This window comes from Balaenoptera musculus, chromosome 20, assembly GCF_009873245.2.
Source record: "Balaenoptera musculus isolate JJ_BM4_2016_0621 chromosome 20, mBalMus1.pri.v3, whole genome shotgun sequence".
NCBI classification, from domain to species: Eukaryota; Metazoa; Chordata; class Mammalia; order Artiodactyla; family Balaenopteridae; genus Balaenoptera; species Balaenoptera musculus.
Genome location: NC_045804.1, coordinates 57,315,346 through 57,333,822, shown reverse-complemented (window position 1 = coordinate 57,333,822; position 18,477 = coordinate 57,315,346). Strand labels below are relative to the sequence as shown.

General features: G+C 46.6%; 1 protein-coding gene across 2 annotated transcripts in view; it reads right to left on the bottom strand.

Moving 5' to 3' along the window:
- NCOR1 (nuclear receptor corepressor 1) overlaps positions 1-18,477 on the bottom strand; it is a 149,399-nt gene that overhangs the window by 12,149 nt on the left and 118,773 nt on the right. For both annotated transcript variants that reach the window (XM_036835424.1, XM_036835425.1), the window contains exons 28-41: positions 16,431-16,599; positions 15,301-15,441; positions 13,910-13,993; positions 13,155-13,411; positions 12,518-12,878; positions 10,558-10,785; positions 8,269-8,478; positions 7,687-7,836; positions 7,237-7,344; positions 4,868-5,033; positions 4,062-4,552; positions 1,501-1,629; positions 985-1,139; positions 592-815 (exon numbers count right to left, since the gene is read on the bottom strand). In XM_036835424.1, coding sequence (XP_036691319.1) covers positions 592-815; positions 985-1,139; positions 1,501-1,629; positions 4,062-4,552; positions 4,868-5,033; positions 7,237-7,344; positions 7,687-7,836; positions 8,269-8,478; positions 10,558-10,785; positions 12,518-12,878; positions 13,155-13,411; positions 13,910-13,993; positions 15,301-15,441; positions 16,431-16,599 — 2,873 coding nt within the window. The remainder of the gene's footprint in view (positions 1-591; positions 816-984; positions 1,140-1,500; positions 1,630-4,061; positions 4,553-4,867; positions 5,034-7,236; positions 7,345-7,686; positions 7,837-8,268; positions 8,479-10,557; positions 10,786-12,517; positions 12,879-13,154; positions 13,412-13,909; positions 13,994-15,300; positions 15,442-16,430; positions 16,600-18,477) is intronic.

The following is an 18,477-nucleotide window of genomic DNA, read 5'->3' as shown; positions in this document are numbered from 1 at the left end:
ATCTTTGCAGAATCTTTGACCTGCTGACACTCCAGTCTTGTCCTCAGCATTTTTATGAACTTCATGAAAGTTCATGCTGCTCTACATCAACTCACATGCCCCAACACTTAGTCTACTACCTTGAACGAACAGCCCTGCGTCCATTTTAAACTTCCAAATGCAGAGCACTGGGGGAGAAGACATGCTCTTTACCAAGTAGCCCTGCATATAAACGTGTTTCCTCTCGTGGTGCCTCTCTTGGCCTCACTTTCATTATTTAATGTCAGCTTCCTAAACATCTGAACATTCTTAGGATTCTGAAGAACCAGGCAAAGTGTCCCGACATTACCACCAAACCACACATTCTTCCTAACTGTCTTTGCAAACCCACAGAGTAGAGCAATCAACTTGTGAATACATAATAAAAAGGTATAGGACCAAACTGCCCAGTAGACATTCCAAGAATAATATACAGAGGAAAAACCTTCATTTACACTTTCCAGGGAATGAGGGTAAAATAACTTTAGGTATAAGAAATGAATCTCCTAACTTGGAGATACAAACTGCTTTACTGTTGGGAAATTTACATATGGCTTAAAATAAAGACCATACCTTCCCCTGGATTTGTCCACAAGATTTTCTGGAGAGACCCTTGAACCTGGTCTTTGATGGTGAAGAGACTGAGACTGGGATTCTGGGCTGTAACGGTTTGATGTTTTAGTCCTCACGGGTGTAGACACCAAAGCAGACGGTGAATTTTGGAATGTAGAAGTGGGAGGCTGCTGGGGAGGCTGTGAGGGAACTTGATTTCTAGCAAAATCCTGCGTGATAATTTGCTGTGCGTGAGAGAAGAAGGAATTAGTTAGAGCCATTGAGTACTTTCAAAAAAGCGTAGCGTAAAAAATCTAGACAACTTTATTGTGATTCTACGTGAAATGTGCCTCCTACATGATCTTTCTTTAAAAAAAAACAAAACAAAACTAGTAAGAAGAGTGAGAAACTTACACAGATGTGATCAGCAAGTGTGATGAGTCGGTGGGTCCTGGGCACCTGCCCCACCCCCTCGGCCTGTGAAGACGGGGGCGGCGGCTGCGGGGAGGGCGACTCCGGCTGCGGCCGATAGTGGTGCAGCGGTCCTTCGTACTGCCTGCAGGCTTCGTCTAACAGGGACAGACAGATGTCTTACTCCAGGGAGGCCCGCCTTTCACTCATGAGCAAAGATTAAACATAACGCAGAGAAACACATGGAAGGGAATTCATATCTTAATTTTGAAGAAAAAATATTTATTCACCGAGAGAAATCAGAAGACTAGCAAACAAAACTAATATCAACTATTATCATTAAAATATACACAAAAAAGTCATCAATAATGGCTTAAAAACCGTTTTCCATTAGAGCAGTTTTAAAAGTTTTACATGCTTCTAGACTCATACAAGATTACTCTCAAACAAAACGAGCTATTTCTTAACGTGCTCTGGACAGGCAAGGAGAAGGAAGCGTGAAAACACGCAAAGACCCACTTTCTGCCTGGCTCGCCTTCACGACCTCCGGCTGGTAGGCCTGCAGCCTCTCGGGGGGCGGCGCGGGGGAGCTGGCAGGGCTTATCACCTCAATGGCATCGCCAGGTGTTTCATACCGGTGAGAAGATACTTGAAGAAAAGAAAAGAATCTCTTTTAAAACTAATCCTATGAAAAGTCTTGGAAGTCCAAGCTCTTCAAACCTATTTGCAAATTTTCGGTTTTTACTCTGAGAAATGTTCAATGCACCTCAGGTCAATGGGGAAAAAAAAACAAACAAAAAAACGAGGTCAATGCATGGTGTCAAAGGTCAGTAGGCGCTTCCTCAGACTCCTAATCCTGGCAGGGTACGCAGTTTCCTGAAAGTCTGTGGGCTCTAAGACCTTTAGGTGAGGCAGAACAGAAACAGAGCTTGACGTTCTCCTGGGGGCTGGAAAAGAAAATCACCAGGAAACTCATCAGAAGGGATTAAACCCACGAGAGAGCAGATGTCAACAGTCCACTGTTGCCAGTCGTTTCCATTCTGTGGGGCAGTCAGCTCTTGTTTACCAGGACGACTTTAAAGCTGTAGGTTAAGTAACATCACATAATGATTTTCTCAAATCACTGAGTACTGCTGACAAAAATTACTCCCACTTTTTAGCACCACGTTACACTGTGAAGATGAACAGAAATGGTAGGGAGTGTCTTCAGGGAAGCAAAGTCACTCTGCTGGGTTAGCAGAAAGGGAGGATGCACACGCCAGGGAAGGGCCCTTCTACGATGCGGTTCCCAAGGAAACTGAGCGTCTATGCAGTGGGGGTCCAGGTCCTTTTCTCAGTCCTGCCGTGGCCCGAGAGCCGAGAACGGGGGCGCCGGGGGGCTGTGATCTCCTGCTCAGGAACCTTCTGACTCGCGAGTGCTGTGTGCACCTTTGAGTGCACTGAAGCACCTGAGGAAACGGTCAGAGGCCCAAAGGGTGTATGACCCTGGCCAGACCAGCAAGCGTGGCCAGGCGATGATGGGTTCTGGACGCAGGCAGAAGGTGGGAATGAACGCTGCTACTAGACCACCACCCACTCCTCCAACCTCATCTCAACAGCCCTCTCCTGCCCCCCACCAGGCCACGGAAGCTGCAGTAACCTGGGTCTAGTACACTCAGGACAGAAACCTGGTAACTGGGGTGGAAATTGTCTTTGGAGAACTAAAATAAGTCACTGTATTCAAAGTAATTGATACTGCTTTGCAGTGGGTATTCATCACTGTTCATGTGCCAGCTCCCTCCTAATCTGCTCCCCACACCCAATGCACAGTCACGGGAGGCCTGGCACCACTCTGGGAGCACATTGCTCTTGACGCCTGAAGCGGGGGCGTGGGGGCTCTGGAGAGGAGACACCGGAGGGCGCGCTGGTACCTGTGAAGAGCCTGTGGGCTCACGCAAGGAACTGACTCAGTGGCGAAAAGATAAACACTCACAAAAGCAGCCAGACTCTCTGCTCTCAGACGTTCTGCGACGCAAACTGAAAAGAAGTGTTGTCGGGTGATGAGCGAGCATTCGATAGGCCCCAGGTTGGGTCACCAGATGCGTGCGGGTGACTTCCCTCCAAAAGGCCTAGTCACAGAACTAGGGACCTTCCAAATTTTCTGCATGGATAATACCTATTGGGCTGATCTTCACAGTCCAGGCTAAAGGATGCCTTTCATTTACACAACAGGCTACCAAGCTGCTCCCCACTTGTCTCCAAGAACCTCAGCAATGAGGTATTTACCCAAATAGGTTACGACTAGGCGTGGAACTAACTAAACTAAACAGAACGATGCATCGCATGCTGGTGCACAGCGACCACAGGTCACTGTCTCCGACTCTACTCAGTTCATTACTGGAAATGAGAGGTTACTACGTATGGTTAAATTACTTCAGTGTTAATGGATACTCGTTTAAATACTGGACTGTTCCTTCAGGAATTCTACAGAGAATTTAGGCTATAGTTAAAAATAAATTTAAAGTAACTCTCCTAGCATTTGACTGTAGATTTGTGAATTCTTACACCTAACAGGGCAGATATCAAAGTGACTAGGCAGACTTGGTCAAAGTCCAACTTGCAAGAAATGCCGATTACCAATAATAATGATCACCAACAAGGCGGTCTCGCTTTGCAAAAAACCTGTATCCTAGAACAAGAATACTAGAGGCTTTGGGGTATCGGCCTGAATACTGAACCACATCCTAGGAAACGTTTCTTGAGGAATGAGGCCTCGGTAGCGCCGCGCTTGATGACACATCCATCACCTTCCAGAACCTGAAGACGTTAGCGAGCTCCGCCTCTATCTCCCTTCCAACCTTATCTCCACAAAGGGCATGGCTTCTCATGGAAAACACCTTGACAGGTATACTTAAGACACTCTGATACTTAAAGAGTCATAACAGCAGAAGAGACACTTTGCACCCGTAACCCACAAAACCTTTCCATTACATTTACTACCAAGATTAGAATTTCTTTACACCGTATGGTTCTGCTTTCCCTAAAGAATCAAGTAATTCCGTACTCGGTACCACAGTGCGAGGTCGGGTTGAGATACATACAGCTACCGGAAGAGTCTGAACTCTGGGAGCCACGTTCCCTTGCATCCTTGTCCGAGGCAATTTGCCGGGTGATGATCACGTCTATGAAGTTAGCTGCGGTAATGGTAGTCTTCCCTCGGGTCCTTAGCTCTTCCTCATATCTGGATTTTGGAGGAGGCCCTTTCTCTTTCCCAGCCTCAGAGTAAACTACTGCAGAATGAGGCTGGGGCTTGCCACTCGGCAGGGCTGAAGAAGTGTACAGACACTGACCGGGTCTCTTCTCCGCCTCCAGGCTTTTCTGCTCTAGCTGCTGTTCACTAACTGCTGCTGACCTGCTCCTCAAATTTTCTTCTAACCTGGCAGCTTCATGCTTACTCTCTTTTGTTTTGGACACGTCCATCTGGGGAGCAGACGCTGCGGCGTCCACGAGAGCAGCCAGGGCGTCCGCAGCAGTATTGTAACGGGAGGCCGGCAGGCCCTGGCTGATGGAAGGGCCCCCAGCAGGCAGCGGCCTGAAAATAAAACCAAACCAGAGGGTCTGTGAAGGGGAGACGCTCCCGGGGGGAAGGGGGTGGGGGAGGAAGGGAGGGGGGGGTGGGGGTGTGTGTGCGTGTGTGTGTGTGCGTGTGTGTGTGTGCGTGTGTGTGTGTGTGTGTGTGTGTGTGTGTGTGGTGGGGCGGGGGGTGGGGGGCACGACGGACGGACTGCAACAAACACAGCGTGCAGCAGAAGGAAACATCACTCTCCTTAAACTACTGCAGTCACAGATTTAAAGGCGTGTGTGCAGAAGACGGGGATTTTTGGTCCAAATGTACACAGAGACCTACATGATCCGTAGCTGTGCGCTCGGGTCCAAAGGTGTGATCACACTGGTTCCGTTGGTTCCCTGGAAAACGCTGGGTCTCTGCTGCAGCAGGGTCTCCTGAGCTCTGACTGAAGGAGACGGAGAGCGAACGTAGCCGTGGCTGCTGGGCCGGCCGGGCTGTTCCGAGCCTGCAGGGCAGAGGCACAAAGAAACAAGCCATAAGGAAGAGGCTGGACGGCAGCACTGGGGGATCGTTGCCTTCCTCATATTTCTAAATAGGAGAAAGGACAACAAGGGAAGAAACTTGCTACCCTGCTTTCTGGCCTTTCTAGAAATAAATTCTATAAGGGTTTTCCAATAAACATGCAATAAAACCACACTAGTAACTTGAAACAAAATCATCAGCTACCATTTACTGTCATTTCCATCTTGGTGACAAGTTTCTATCTTGAATCCAAAGAGAAATAAAAATAACACCAATAATGAAGCACTAATACAAATCAGATAAGTTCGTTTCTCAGATTTTTCCTCAAACTCTGGCATGTTTCTCATTTCCAAAATCAAGTTTGCAACAACTATCTAAGTATCATGATGCAAATAATGCACATCTGCTGCAGCAGGGCCTGAGACTGCCCACCCACCCACAGCTCTGTGGCTCCCTCCGCTTGGCTGCGGCTCTTCCACAGCGAAGCTCCTTCACTCACAGCGTCTCAGGTTCCCCCTCCTCACCCTCTCCCCCACCTCCTGGGGTTCTCGGCCTCACCCTGACTTTCCCACCTGAGCCAGCAGCTCTAGCAAACACCCCCGTCTTCGCTTCGGGGCAGGCGCCTAGCACAGCCTTCTGACCTCACACTGGTACTGAGTGCCCTACAGGGCACATTCCTAGAAGTGGGGTTACTATTTCCGTTCTTACATCTCTGAAGAAGCTATCCCTATCTACACTGCCACTGACAATGTGTAAGAATCAGTGTTTCTTCACACACCTCAACACAGGATATTTATCAACCTTTCAAATGTCTGATGGAGAAAAATGGTATTTTATTGACTTAAATATGCATGTTATTCATCAGTGGGATCACAAGCATTTTTAAGATACAGTTCCTAAAAAAATTATGCATAAGTTCTACTTGGCTTTCTTTAATTAAATCAATTCCCGTGGTTTCTATACAATCAACATATAACCAATATTACGGTGCTACCTCATGATTCATTAAAGCATCTCCTATGGTCAGACACTTAGTGATTCTTTAAATTATATACAGACAACAAGTTACATCTAAACGTACTTAGGCTTTGCAACCATTGACTCGTTTGAGGTAAATCCCCAGGAATGGTAAGAGGAAGTCAGAGGTGACTGCTGGCCTCGGCCCCCTCCTCAATCCAGGGGGTCTGTCGGCTGTGGCCACGGGAGTGTGACACCCTCTGGTTCTGCACCAACCTCTCAGGCGGGTCTCTGTCCCCCTCTGCCCCCACCCACCTCTAGCAGCCCTCCCAGAAACATCTCGGGACAGACCTGCTCCTCCGTGCACACCTGCCCCCCTGATATCTTGTTCAAGCCAGACTCTCCACGCTCAGTCACCATCTCCGTGCTCTGTCTGTTCTCCTAAGTACTGATCTGAGTATCTGACAACATGGACGTGATCAATGGTTTGATTTCACAGAATATAAAAAGACAACTAGGCCATGGATAAGAACACACCTTCCAAAGACACGTCAGATTAGCTACGGCCAAAACAATCACTATCACTTTGCTTTCACTAATCCTGCTCTATCTGAAGTGCAGACCAATCTTGTTTCTCACCTCTTCCTCACCCCCCATATCCAGTGATTGTGAAGTCCTTTTGATTGACCTTAACAATATTCATCCAAGCACCTCCTTTCTGGCCATTCCCAGTGTCAACCTATCTCAGGAGATACAGGGACGACACACATGGTCTCACTGTCCTCGTGGCACCAGCCCACACCCGCCTCCCGGGTTCTAACCCATCTCAAGCCGCTCCCGTGCAAATGCCCCTCTGATCACGTCACCTGCCTCCTGCACTGGACCGTAATTCAAACCGTCACACAACCTTCTAACCATGCTGTCCAGTCTTCCTTTACCGCCAGCTCAACAACACACCCGTCTTCACTTGTCTCCCGTGAGCCTTCGCCTGGGCTACTTTCGGCTTCAATGAGCCCTGTGTCCAGCCTTTGCAGACCCAACTGCTGGGGCCAAATGCACACGGCACCGTCATCGTGGAAACTCCACTTCCTCTGCACCACTCCGGCCCACACAGCACCTCCACTTAAGTGCCTTCACCGCCTTCTGCCTGATAACTCTTGGTCGCGAGATCGCGCCGGCGCCCCCTGCTGCACGAGCACGAGGCCCGAGGCCCGAGGCCCCCCGCCCACCTGGCCGCAGGTAGAGGTCCGAGGAGGCTGCGGCGAGGCGCTCCCGCTCCTTCTCCCGCTCCCGCTCTCTTTCAGCGTTTGCCGCAGCAGCGAGGTGTGTCGAGTGTCCTGGAAAACACACAAACCTGCAACTTGAGGACACAACGTCAGCGTACAGGTGCGTCAGACAAGTTTTACATTCTCAAGTGACTGAAAGATTTTCAGAAAGTTCCAAAGCTGAGCTGTAGGAAGTGTGTTTTATTAAGAGTCTCAGGTGACTTCGGAGCATAACACAAGCTCCCAAGATCTCTCCCGCGTATCTAGGGACAGACGGCGCAGAGGAAAGATAACTAATATTAAATGGAAAACTGCAGACCAAATGCGGGAAAAGGACCCCAAACACCTCCAAGGGCTCTGCTGCCAGCACATGAGCACGTCGCTCACACCAGCAAGGGGTGAGCACAGACCCACCTGGAGACATGGACGCAGAGTTGTACGGCCGGGGAGGGAAGGTGACCTGTGTTCCAGGAATGTAAGTGATTCTGTCCATGGGGGGAGTGCTTGTTCCCCCTGGATGAGGCACTAAAATTGCTGGGGGCATATTGGTCAGGTCAATGATTCCTGTTCAAAAGAAATACAACAAAATTATGTTTTATTTGTTATTCTAAAGATACAGAACTATACCTGGCTTTTTAATTTTGTTTCTCTCTAAAACCCAATGATAATTTGCATACGGTAAGACCATCTCCATCTAGAGAAGGATATGAAGCACTGCAGCCCACTCCAGCACCCAAAGACGTGGACAGAGGAAAGAGGGAGGGAGACTGGTGAGACCATGGCTTCAAACGCCGGGCACACTGGTCTGGTTTCAATATCTCAGTACTGCCGAAACAGCCCACCTCGATGGATCACTTTGTTTGCCTTCCTGGGCTAATGGCTACGGAGAGAAGGAGCGGCCTGCTTTCCTTCCCTTCCATCACCCACCCACCAGGCATCTAGCAGAGTGCCTAGGGAAGCCTGGGCGCGCACGCTCGAGTCTGCAAAGGCACACACCCCTGGTGGCTGGGTACGGAAGACCCAGCTGCTGCTCCCGGGGCGACAGCCCTCTGGCCACGTCCGGGCGCAGGCCCACTTGCATCTGCTGTGAGGTGATGTAGTCGTTGAGGATCGTCTGCCGCGTGTTCTCCATCGCATAGAGCTGGTACTGACTGGGGTAACCTGGAGTTGGTGACAGCTGTCTCTGGAACAGGTAAGCAGCAGCTGCTGAGGGAGAGAAGAGGGACAGGCATTTAGTTTAGTCTGGGTAGAACTCATTTGCCAAACATCACCCACAGAAAAAATAAGGAAAAAAACCATCTGTTGAGCTATGTGCACAATCAACTTCTAGCTGTCATGGGGCCAGGGGTCAGCGGAATACAGGATTTTGGTGGATTCCTTTTAGACCTTGACATATCGGCAACGTGAATATAAATATTCTAATGTCAGACGTAGTGGAAAGGGGGAAGACAGACTAGACAAAACAAGAGTATTAACCTTTTTACCACTAGAACAGTAGCTAAAAAAAATTCTCCAGTAGTTTCATTTTCAGTATTTGACGTGGAACTTTATTAGATTTTTCACCTGAAGTCTCCAAAAGCTGTGTTTGAAAATAAAATTATTTTTTATAGTACCGATCATCTAATACAATTAAACGGAAATATGCATGAAAACACTTCGTAACAGATAGTAACTTTACTTTTCTGGGGCTAAGAATGATTAGTCTACAAGCATTTAATTAGCGTGTCTGCTTAAAGCAGAGATTGGCCAGCAAAGGGCCAGGTGGTCAGCATTTGAGGCTCTGTGGACCATTCCGTGGTACCAACTCAACTCTGCCATTACAGTGTGAGAGCAGCCAGACAAAATACAGACAGACAGGTGTGGCTGTGTCCTAATAAAACTTTATTCGCACCAGCAGGCAGCAGCAGGCTCTGGCCCGAGGCTGTAGTTGTTCTAGCCCTAGGTTAGAGCGTGACACAGACGCTAGGAAGCTGGAGGTGTGGTAATGAGCAGACTACACACAAGGACCTTAGTGCTGTACGTCAATTCTATCCCAATAAAACTGGAAGAAATAAAAGAAGGTAATGCCTCTATCCTCAAAACACTGATCATCCAGCTCAAGCTCAAAAATGGCAAGCAAATGAAACTGCTATGAAATAAAGGACTATGATAAACACTAAATGAAAGTATAAACATTTGCTTCTGTCTGAGAGCTTGAAGGAACTATCATATATATATATATATGTATGTATGTTCTCCCTAGAAAAACAAACGACAAGCTTTCGGGAATGTCTGCGTCCCCTTCCTCTAAAACTGCCAGCTGAATGTGTCAGCTGACTGTGTGAGTGGGAACTTCTGCCTCGGTTCTGGAGACAGGCCCTGAAGAACTCGGTGTGGGCTCCTCTGAAAGTGAACGTCCTCAAGCGACAACGTGATGGTACTGACGTCACGACAGCCCAGCGGAGACTCTGCACCAACCTGCTGATGGGACTCCGTTCCCTGTGCAGAGCCCACTGCCCGGCGCCCCCAGCGTCACTGTGCCCAGTGCAGGCTGCTCTCTAGAAAACCTACACGCTTCTACACTGACCAAAGCCATGTTTACTCACAGTCAGTGGTGTCTGTTCAAAAGTTCCTTCCAGCTGTACTTGCTACTGTAATTGTGTAACTTAATGAAAAAATCTGTAAATCTATGAGAGAAGAACGAAAAAAAGTGGTTTCTCCAGAAACTAAGCTGACTGCTTTGGAAAGACTCAACATAGAAGCTGAATTAGGTATGGACTAGATAATTTTAAAAGACTGGGAAAAAAATCTAGAAGGATTCTGTATTTAGATTGCTTTGAAGTGTCTTTAAATTCTAACTTCACTTAAAAAACCAAACCTGGAGGTGTATCATTTATACAAGAAAGACAGTGGTGAGGTTTAATCAGTGGCCCCTGACCTGAGATCAGAACACTGGTGAATGCATGTCTCTGTTGTAAATTGAAACATATAACGTATGCATGTGTCATTTAAAAACAGTTCTTCACATTAACCCACTTTTCCAGTCAGCTTAACCAAATGCCATCAGACAAGAGAGCTTTCCACATACCTAGTATTTTTAGTTCTTTAAGGGGTGCTGGTAATATTCTGTGTCTTGATCTGAGAGCTGGTTACATGGGGTGTATAGTCTGTGAAAATTCACTGAACTATATACACTAATGACACATGCAACTGTCTGCGGACTGTACTTTAATAAACAGAAAGTCTAGAAAGGCACACAGGTATGTTATTTCTTTGCTTTCAGTTATTACTACACACGGTGCTTACCAGGATCCAGAGCCCGGTGAAACGGCATGGCTGGGTCCAGATGTGTGGGCAGGTGGCTCCGGTAAACCTCCCCTGGGGCACCGCCCCTGTGATGTGGCTCAAAAGGGCTGTGGCTCACTGCAGGGTCTACCCCAGGCACTGGAGACTTCGCTGTGATGCTTTCCCTCTGGGTAGGGGTCAGTGTCGATTTCCTTTCATGATTGGTAGGCTTGCTAGAAGAAATCGTAACTGCAAGAAAAAAAAAAAAAGGGGCCAACACCACAAATTCTTAAGCAAACTTGTTAATATTTATTTCTCAACCACTCAAATACAGACCATATTCGTATAGTATTTTGACCTTCTCTTCCCACTAAACACATAACAGTAATCTCGCAGAATATGCAAATGTGACGAACTGGCAGGCACCTCTGTGATTTGGAGACTGCCCCCTTTTGGATCACAGCCCAGTTTACCACCTAATGTTAAGACTGAAAATGACGTTCGACACTCCTCTTTAAACCCCACTACACACTGTTTTGTTGTCTCCGCGACCTGATATTCTAATTTCTCTTGATCCTGCATGTACCAAACCTCAGCTTACTCTCCGCCTGCGTTACCAGCCCCCTGCTAGGCTACACTGTGTTTCCTCGCTCTGTACGTCCACAAAGACTTTCTTACCAGCATCAGTCTCCTCCCTGCCCCAGCTGCTTCCTCTCTACATGACAGTATCCAGAGAGGCTTGATCGTCCCATCAGTGCTACCAGCCATCACCCTCTATCGTTTTAATGATTGTGGTAAAACACACGGAACATAAAATTTACAATTTTAGCCATTACAAAGGGTACACTTCAGTGACAGTAATACACACACAATGTTGTGCAACCGTCAGCACCACCTAATCCTTCAGATTTTGATAATATCAACTTTGCTATGATCACACAAACCTGCCTGTCAAAACCAAGAAATCAAGCTGGTTTAGTACAGCCCCTCACACCCCAACTTGCTCTAACTTGCAGAGCCTTTCCCTCTGCAGGGCACTTCTCCTCTTTCGTAACTAGAGCCAACAAGGTTTGGGTTCACTCCGTGCCCCCGAACAGGCACTTTCCTCTCCTCCTCCCTCCGTGCCGCCCCTCCCACCGCCCACATCCTTCACACCCACAGCCTCGCAGAGTCCAGCCCGGGACCCTGTACAGAAGCCCAGCGATAAATGAGTACTGCAGTACAATCAAAAATGCTAAGTGGAAGCATTTTTAAGGGCCTTGGATTGCTTCAGGGACCACCTGGTAAAAACCATGCCTCTCAGCTCACTGATCTACCTGCCAGCAGCATAAACCCCAAGGAGGTGTGGGGTCGTGGCGCTAACAGCAGTACCAACTGTAACAATAGGGCACAGTAACTGAGTCCTTCCTACACAAGAGGCACTATTCTTTCAAAGCCCTTTAAACCTATCACCTCATTTTATCTTCAGAACAATCCAATGAGGTAATAAGCCTTAGTATTACACCACCAATTCACAGACGAGGAAACTAAGGCACAGAAAACCTGAGGAAGGGGCCCAAGTTAGTACAGCAAGGAGAGCCCTGATTCAACCCGAAGCAGCCTGGCTGCACAGCTGAAATGTCCAACCACCACGCCAGATGGCGCCCAGGAGCCAGCAGTCCAGGCTGACTTCCAGACGGCGCCCAGGAGCCAGCAGTCCAGGCTGACTCCCAGAAAACCTCACGGGTTAGCTGAAACTCTACTCTAAGCATTACTTACTCGAGCATTTCTGGACTCCACCATACTCTGCATTTAGTTAAAACATTAGGCATTTTACCTACAATTATGCCTATTTTAATCTGGCAGCCAGCCTTCCAGAGCCCTAGCATCAAGCACAACCGACAGCGCTTTCGACCACCTGGAGCCAACACTGGGATGTGTGCTGCTGGCGGAGGTGGACAGCACAACACAAACGATCAGACAAGGACATGAGGGAACACACCATCGGGAGCTCTGCTCATCATGGGCGAGCCTCTGGATGCAGTGCTGGCGTAACTCCCCGGCGTCCGCCGTGCGCTGGCGTCCTCGTAAATCCCCGGGCTCAGCTGTGCTTTGGGAGCTTCGTGAAGCGTCGACCTGAGAACCGAGGGGCCAGAGCTTACCACCGACGTGTGCCGGGAACGCACGGGCTCGCCCGCTTTCACGTCCTCGTGTTTTCCCCGTTCGACCGCTTTTATGCTCTCTGGCCTCATTTCCAGTGGAGGCAGCCCACGGGGCAGTCTGCTAGGCCCCGCGACCAAGGACTTGACGTTGTGCTTGATGGCGGACTGGCCTGAGCTGCTGTCAGACTTGACGGGTGTGCCCTACAGGAAAAGAGACAGGCGTCACAGGCAGCCCCAGCTCAGCCGCTTCTCCACCGCAGGCCACGTCGGGCTCGCGGCAACGACGGCTGCTGTCTGTGTGGGTCTCCATCACAGGCCCACTGAGCTTGAGCTGCACACTCTCCCAACACCAGAACAACTAAGGGTAAGGCACACACAAACCTTCATGTTTCCTTCCAAGAGACCTGACGCTCATAATGCTTATAAGAACTACTGATAATCATTAAGTCGCACTGCAGTCTGAAGCGGAATGGCTACCTGGGAGATGGAGCCCTCGACCATGGGCCTCGTGCTCTGCACCACTTCTGGGGTTTTCTGGCTTTCCTGAGTTAAAACATCTTGCCGTGGGATCTCATGGATGGAGCGCCCCATCTCTTTGATGGTGGTGATGCCATCGTAAGGTTTTCCTTTGGTAATGGCACCTTCAAACGCTCGTATGGGCGGACTCTCCCTTTTAATCTGTTTGGGGTACTTAAGGCCATCTTCAAAACTTTCAGTTGTCGCTCTTGGTGTGCCTTCAAAAAAGGATTCAAGAAACATGCTTATTAAATTAATGCCACTGAATTATACACTTAAAAACTGTTAAAATGGTAAATTTTGTTGCACAGAATTTACCGCAATATAAAAAAATGAATGCCTTGCCATCTTGCAGTTTCTAATCAATTTTCGGTTTACAAAAGATACTTAAATAAATACTCATCGGCCATTCTTTTTTTTGGGGGGGGGGGGGCGGTGTTGTTCAAGATTTAATACATCGCTCATCACAATCACAGAATTGTTCTTACATAATGAAGGTGTCTCTATATTCAAAGATTAGGCAACTATCATCTTCCAACAGACTATGTAACTCAGAGAAGAAGAGTTATAATAAGGATTTAAATATCTAATATTTCAAAAGGGAAGATATCTTGAAAAACAGATATCTTTTTCAGATATCACACACTGCACATTAATTTCAAACTACTTTGCCAGTGAGGCGGTAATGAATAAAAGCAAATGAGCAAAATGTTTACCCTGCATTATGGAACCAGACAGCACAGTCCTTTCTTTGAGGTCAGAGTGAGGGCTCCCCCTGGGTAATGCTCGGCAGATCAGCCCTTTCAAAACAAGGAGGCAATTCTGGAGTTAGACACAACACGGATGTCAGTTCACGCGCACTGTTCTTAGGGGGTGTACTGTTGATAAAAGCTCCGTGGAGAAAGGGGTACCATTTTAGATTTGCAAACTATTCAGAAGAATATCATGGAAAGAATAACAAAAGTTGGAAGTACCCAACATGACATCACCCGTTTCTTTTTAAACATTTTCCCAAATAGAAAATGGCCACAGAAGACATCTATTATAGGTCAAAAAGTAAAGAACAACACTTTCAAAGCTAAATCTAAACACCCAGTACTTTTTGATCAAGGTGAGAGAAAATATAGAGGGGTTGGAAATCATTGTTTAGCTCTGAAATATACCTGTGAGAAGGGGAAAACATGAAAGATGGATACCTCAAAAAAAGGTAAAATATATTAAACAAAACATGCAAATCAAAATGAAAGAGATGTAAATAAACTCCTAAGAAATTTCATGTTATATTGCCAACAAATCTGAATCAAGGAAAGAAAAGAAAAGTGAGATTTTTTTTTTTTTTTTTTTTTTTTTTACTACAGAGAAAATCCAGCTCTTAGAAAATTTCACAGGCCTTCAAGATTGAGGAGTCCTTACCCTGTTTTTAGTATTTTATCTAGATTAAAATAAAATAATTGAGGCAGGTTAAGATTTAAGGAAAGTGAGCCATTAACAAAACAAAACCACAGCTATCATTTGATGAATGCACGTCACATGCTCAGCACAAGACTGCACACCTGCCTCTAATCCTCACACAATGGTAGGTACAATCCCTTAATTTACAGAGCAAGAAACAGACACAGAGAAATTCACCAGGAAAGAGTGAAGTTAGGATTCAAATACATGTCTTTGCTCTGTCCATTATACCACTCTATCTGCCTCACAATAAAAACAAAGTTCTCATGATGAATTTCACATTTTTAAACTCACTTAACTCAAACAGGAATAATCTACAAATTATATGAGCATTCTAACAGTTACCTATGGTATGACCAATTATGTTTAATTTTTACTTCCCTCCACTGTCACGTACCACTTGATTTATATGTAGATACGAACATAAGTTTAAACATTTATTAATATAAATTTCATGTTAATATATTAACTGTATATTTCATATTACGTGCATTCGTAATATATTAATATATTTATATGAGTTTCATTTATATATTGATATAAATACAAATTTCAGGTTGAAACGACAGAGACTGAATACAACCTAAGTCAACAATGGAAATTTACTATACGAAATTCAATGTATCTGAACAGCGTTCTGGAAACAACACCTCACCCTCCAGCGGTGCTGACACAGGAGACTCCCTCATGGACAACCCTTGCTTTAGAGCTCCTTCCACTGATTCATAGCTTCTTTTGAGACTGATTTCATGAGCTGTTCTTGGACTCCTCGTCCCTTCTCGGGCATTCTTAATATCTGCAGGACAAAGACACAAGAATTGCTCGGACAGAGCCCAAGGCCTGTTGTATGGTAAATAAGTTATCTTAAATTTCATAATCTCACACACAAAAAATATAAAAACTGGTCTTAATCTACTATATACATCTGTGCAGATGCCATTTATAAAAATGTTTTCATTCACTCAAATATATTTATTGAGTGTCAGGCATAAACTAGGCTTGCAGATACGGTTAACAAATTAAGTCCCTTCCCTCGTGAAACTTAGCAGTAGTGGCGGATACAGATAAATTACCAGGTGGTTACACACGGTAAGCGGTACTATGGACAGTGGGCTATGAGAATGCTGGAAGGGGATCCTGACATCTGAAAGCTCAGATCAGGGTCACTGAACACAGCACTGCGGTTCACGAAAGTCACTGTTGACCGAGCCAGTGTGGACACAGTGGGCAAAGGGGAGATTCACACCCTAGGTGGGATAGCGTGAGATTTCATCTCACTACTCAGAACAGCATGCAATTTAAAACTGAAACTTAAGGATACACCTAAAGATAAATGCTTACATACAGACAGACATTAAAATAGTTATATTTAAGCAGCATTTAAATTCAATACTCTTTCTAGGATTATCAGACTATTATCTACTCCTTAATTCTTAACACATAAAATAGGTACCCCTTTAAAATAAAAGTGATTCTATTAAAGTTAAACAAAGATTCTTTTCCTAGGCTAAATCAAATGACCACAGCTGGCGATGTTAGCTACCACTCAGGGCACACTTACTATGGGCTCTGCACTGTTAATCACTTTTCATTGACTGTTTCAGTTAATTTTTCACAAAAGTTTCACGAGAAGTACTAGTATTAACCCTTTTTTACATTACAGAGAGGAAACTTGGGCTCAGGGAAGGAAAACTAACTTTTCCAAAGCAAGCGTGTAGGGAACCAGACCCATGTCCTTAGTCACACATTACAACACTGGCTTCAGTGTGGAGATGCAATACTTACTATCGTAAGATAAGATGTGTCCACTTTTGCCTTCATAAATAACATGGCCTTTGGATGCAGCTTCCTCTCGGCCTTTCTCAGGACTGCTCTCTTCAATGGACAGTCTAGAAATGGGTCCCTTTACCAAAGCCTCAGTTGGTATGCCAGCCTGGGACAGAGCCGGGGTCCCCTGTCATCAATTCAAACACAGGCACCACAAGCGTCACTCGAGTTTACAGGAAACACAGATGCTCAGAAAATGTAACCTGCCACACCGAGAGTCAGAGCAAGCCATGTCCTCAAATAAGAAAGGCCAGCACATGACGGGAAATCAGACACACGTTTTATAAACGTAAAGAAACACTGTACCTTGGTCCTTGAACCCTGCCATACAAAACTTCTTAAAATGCCAACAGGTATATGAGTTGATGAAGCTTTCTTCCCCACCTCAAAGTCAAACCTCTACGAAGGTACTTAACTCTCAGAAACAAAATGTGTCTTAAGGCCTAAAATCACGCAAATGTAATAAACCTTTTACAAAATCTCTAAGAAAAATACGTCAACAAATTAAGTTTTAAATTAAAGTACCACGACCTTCTCTCATATTGTGATAAGAGGGAAAAAGAGCTTTCAGTTACTAAACTGTCTGCTGGGTTAGACCTCTGGCCATCAATAAGAGGGGACAGAAAACTCAGATGCCCCCGTGCTGTGATGTGACTCAGCTTAGGTTACGTCATCCGCGTTTTCACCATCACTAGTCCTCTTCTGGGTCGCCTATGGCCACGGTTCTTGTTACCCTTCCTTCAAGGGAAGCATTCATGGAACCTAATGTGTAGAACACTTTGCAAAGTGAGCTGCCTGGGTTGCATGGGAGAGGGGAGCCAGCCCCAGCCCACACACACTCCGAAACTCAGTGTTCCCATAACTCCACTGAGGCCACTCTGAACCCATGTGTCCCTGCAGGACAGTGACGGGGTCCACGCGGCTGCTCGTGCAGCCGAGAGGTGAGCTCGGTGGTGAACACCCAGAAAACCCTCACACGCTCTTTGGAAGCGCTCACGTCACGCGGACAGACAGATTTGAAAATCGACAGGCAAAGCCCAGCCTCACCTGATCCAGTTCATTCTGTATCCAGTTTGGATACTGGAGCGAAAATGAAGAAGGAAAAATAAGATGCATAGGCCATTTATTTTTCTTCTATTTATATTAAAGTGTTTGCTTATTCTGAAAACTAACATCAGGGGACTGGATAACTTTGGTCAAATGTGAAAGGAGAGATCTGAGGAGTTAGTGTGTAACTTTCCAGATCACTACACACCACATGCTCTATAACCATGTTTCAAAAAGAAATCACTGGACTCTTGTTAAAATGGAGATTCTGGGACTTCCCTGGCGGCGCAGTGGTTAAGAATCCGCCTGCCAAGGCAGGGGACACGGGTTCGAGCGCTGGTCCGGGAAGATCCCACATGCCGCAGAGCAACTAAGCCCGCGAGCCACAACTACTGAAGCCCACGTGCCACAATGACTGAAGCCTGCGCACCTAGAGCCCGTGTTCTGCAACAAGAGAAGCCACCGCAGTGAGAAGCCTGCGCACCGCAACGAAGAGCAGCCCACGCACCGCAACCAGAGAAAGCCCGTGCGCAGCAACAAAGACCCAACGCAGCCATAAATAAATTAATTAATTAATTAAAAAAAAAAAAATGGAGATTCTGATTCCATAGGTGTGGAGCAGGGACTGACACCTCTGCGTTATTCTAACGAGTTCCCAGGTGCTGCTGCTGCCCCGGGGCACACTACACTCGGTCAGCAGGGTCCTAGCGCTGGCTCTCGAATGGGCGCTCGGCAGAACCCCTGGAGGGCTGGAGAACACAGACTGCTGGGACCCGGCCCCCATGGGTGAGACTGCAGGAAATCTAGGGCAGGGATTGAGCATTTATACGTCTAACAACTTCCCAGGTGACACTGCTGCTGCTGCTCTGCGGAACAAACTTTAACAACCACCGTCCTAGGGAACAGAAACACCAGCCTAGGAAGAGGAACAGAACAGAAAGCTTGTGACAGGCACACG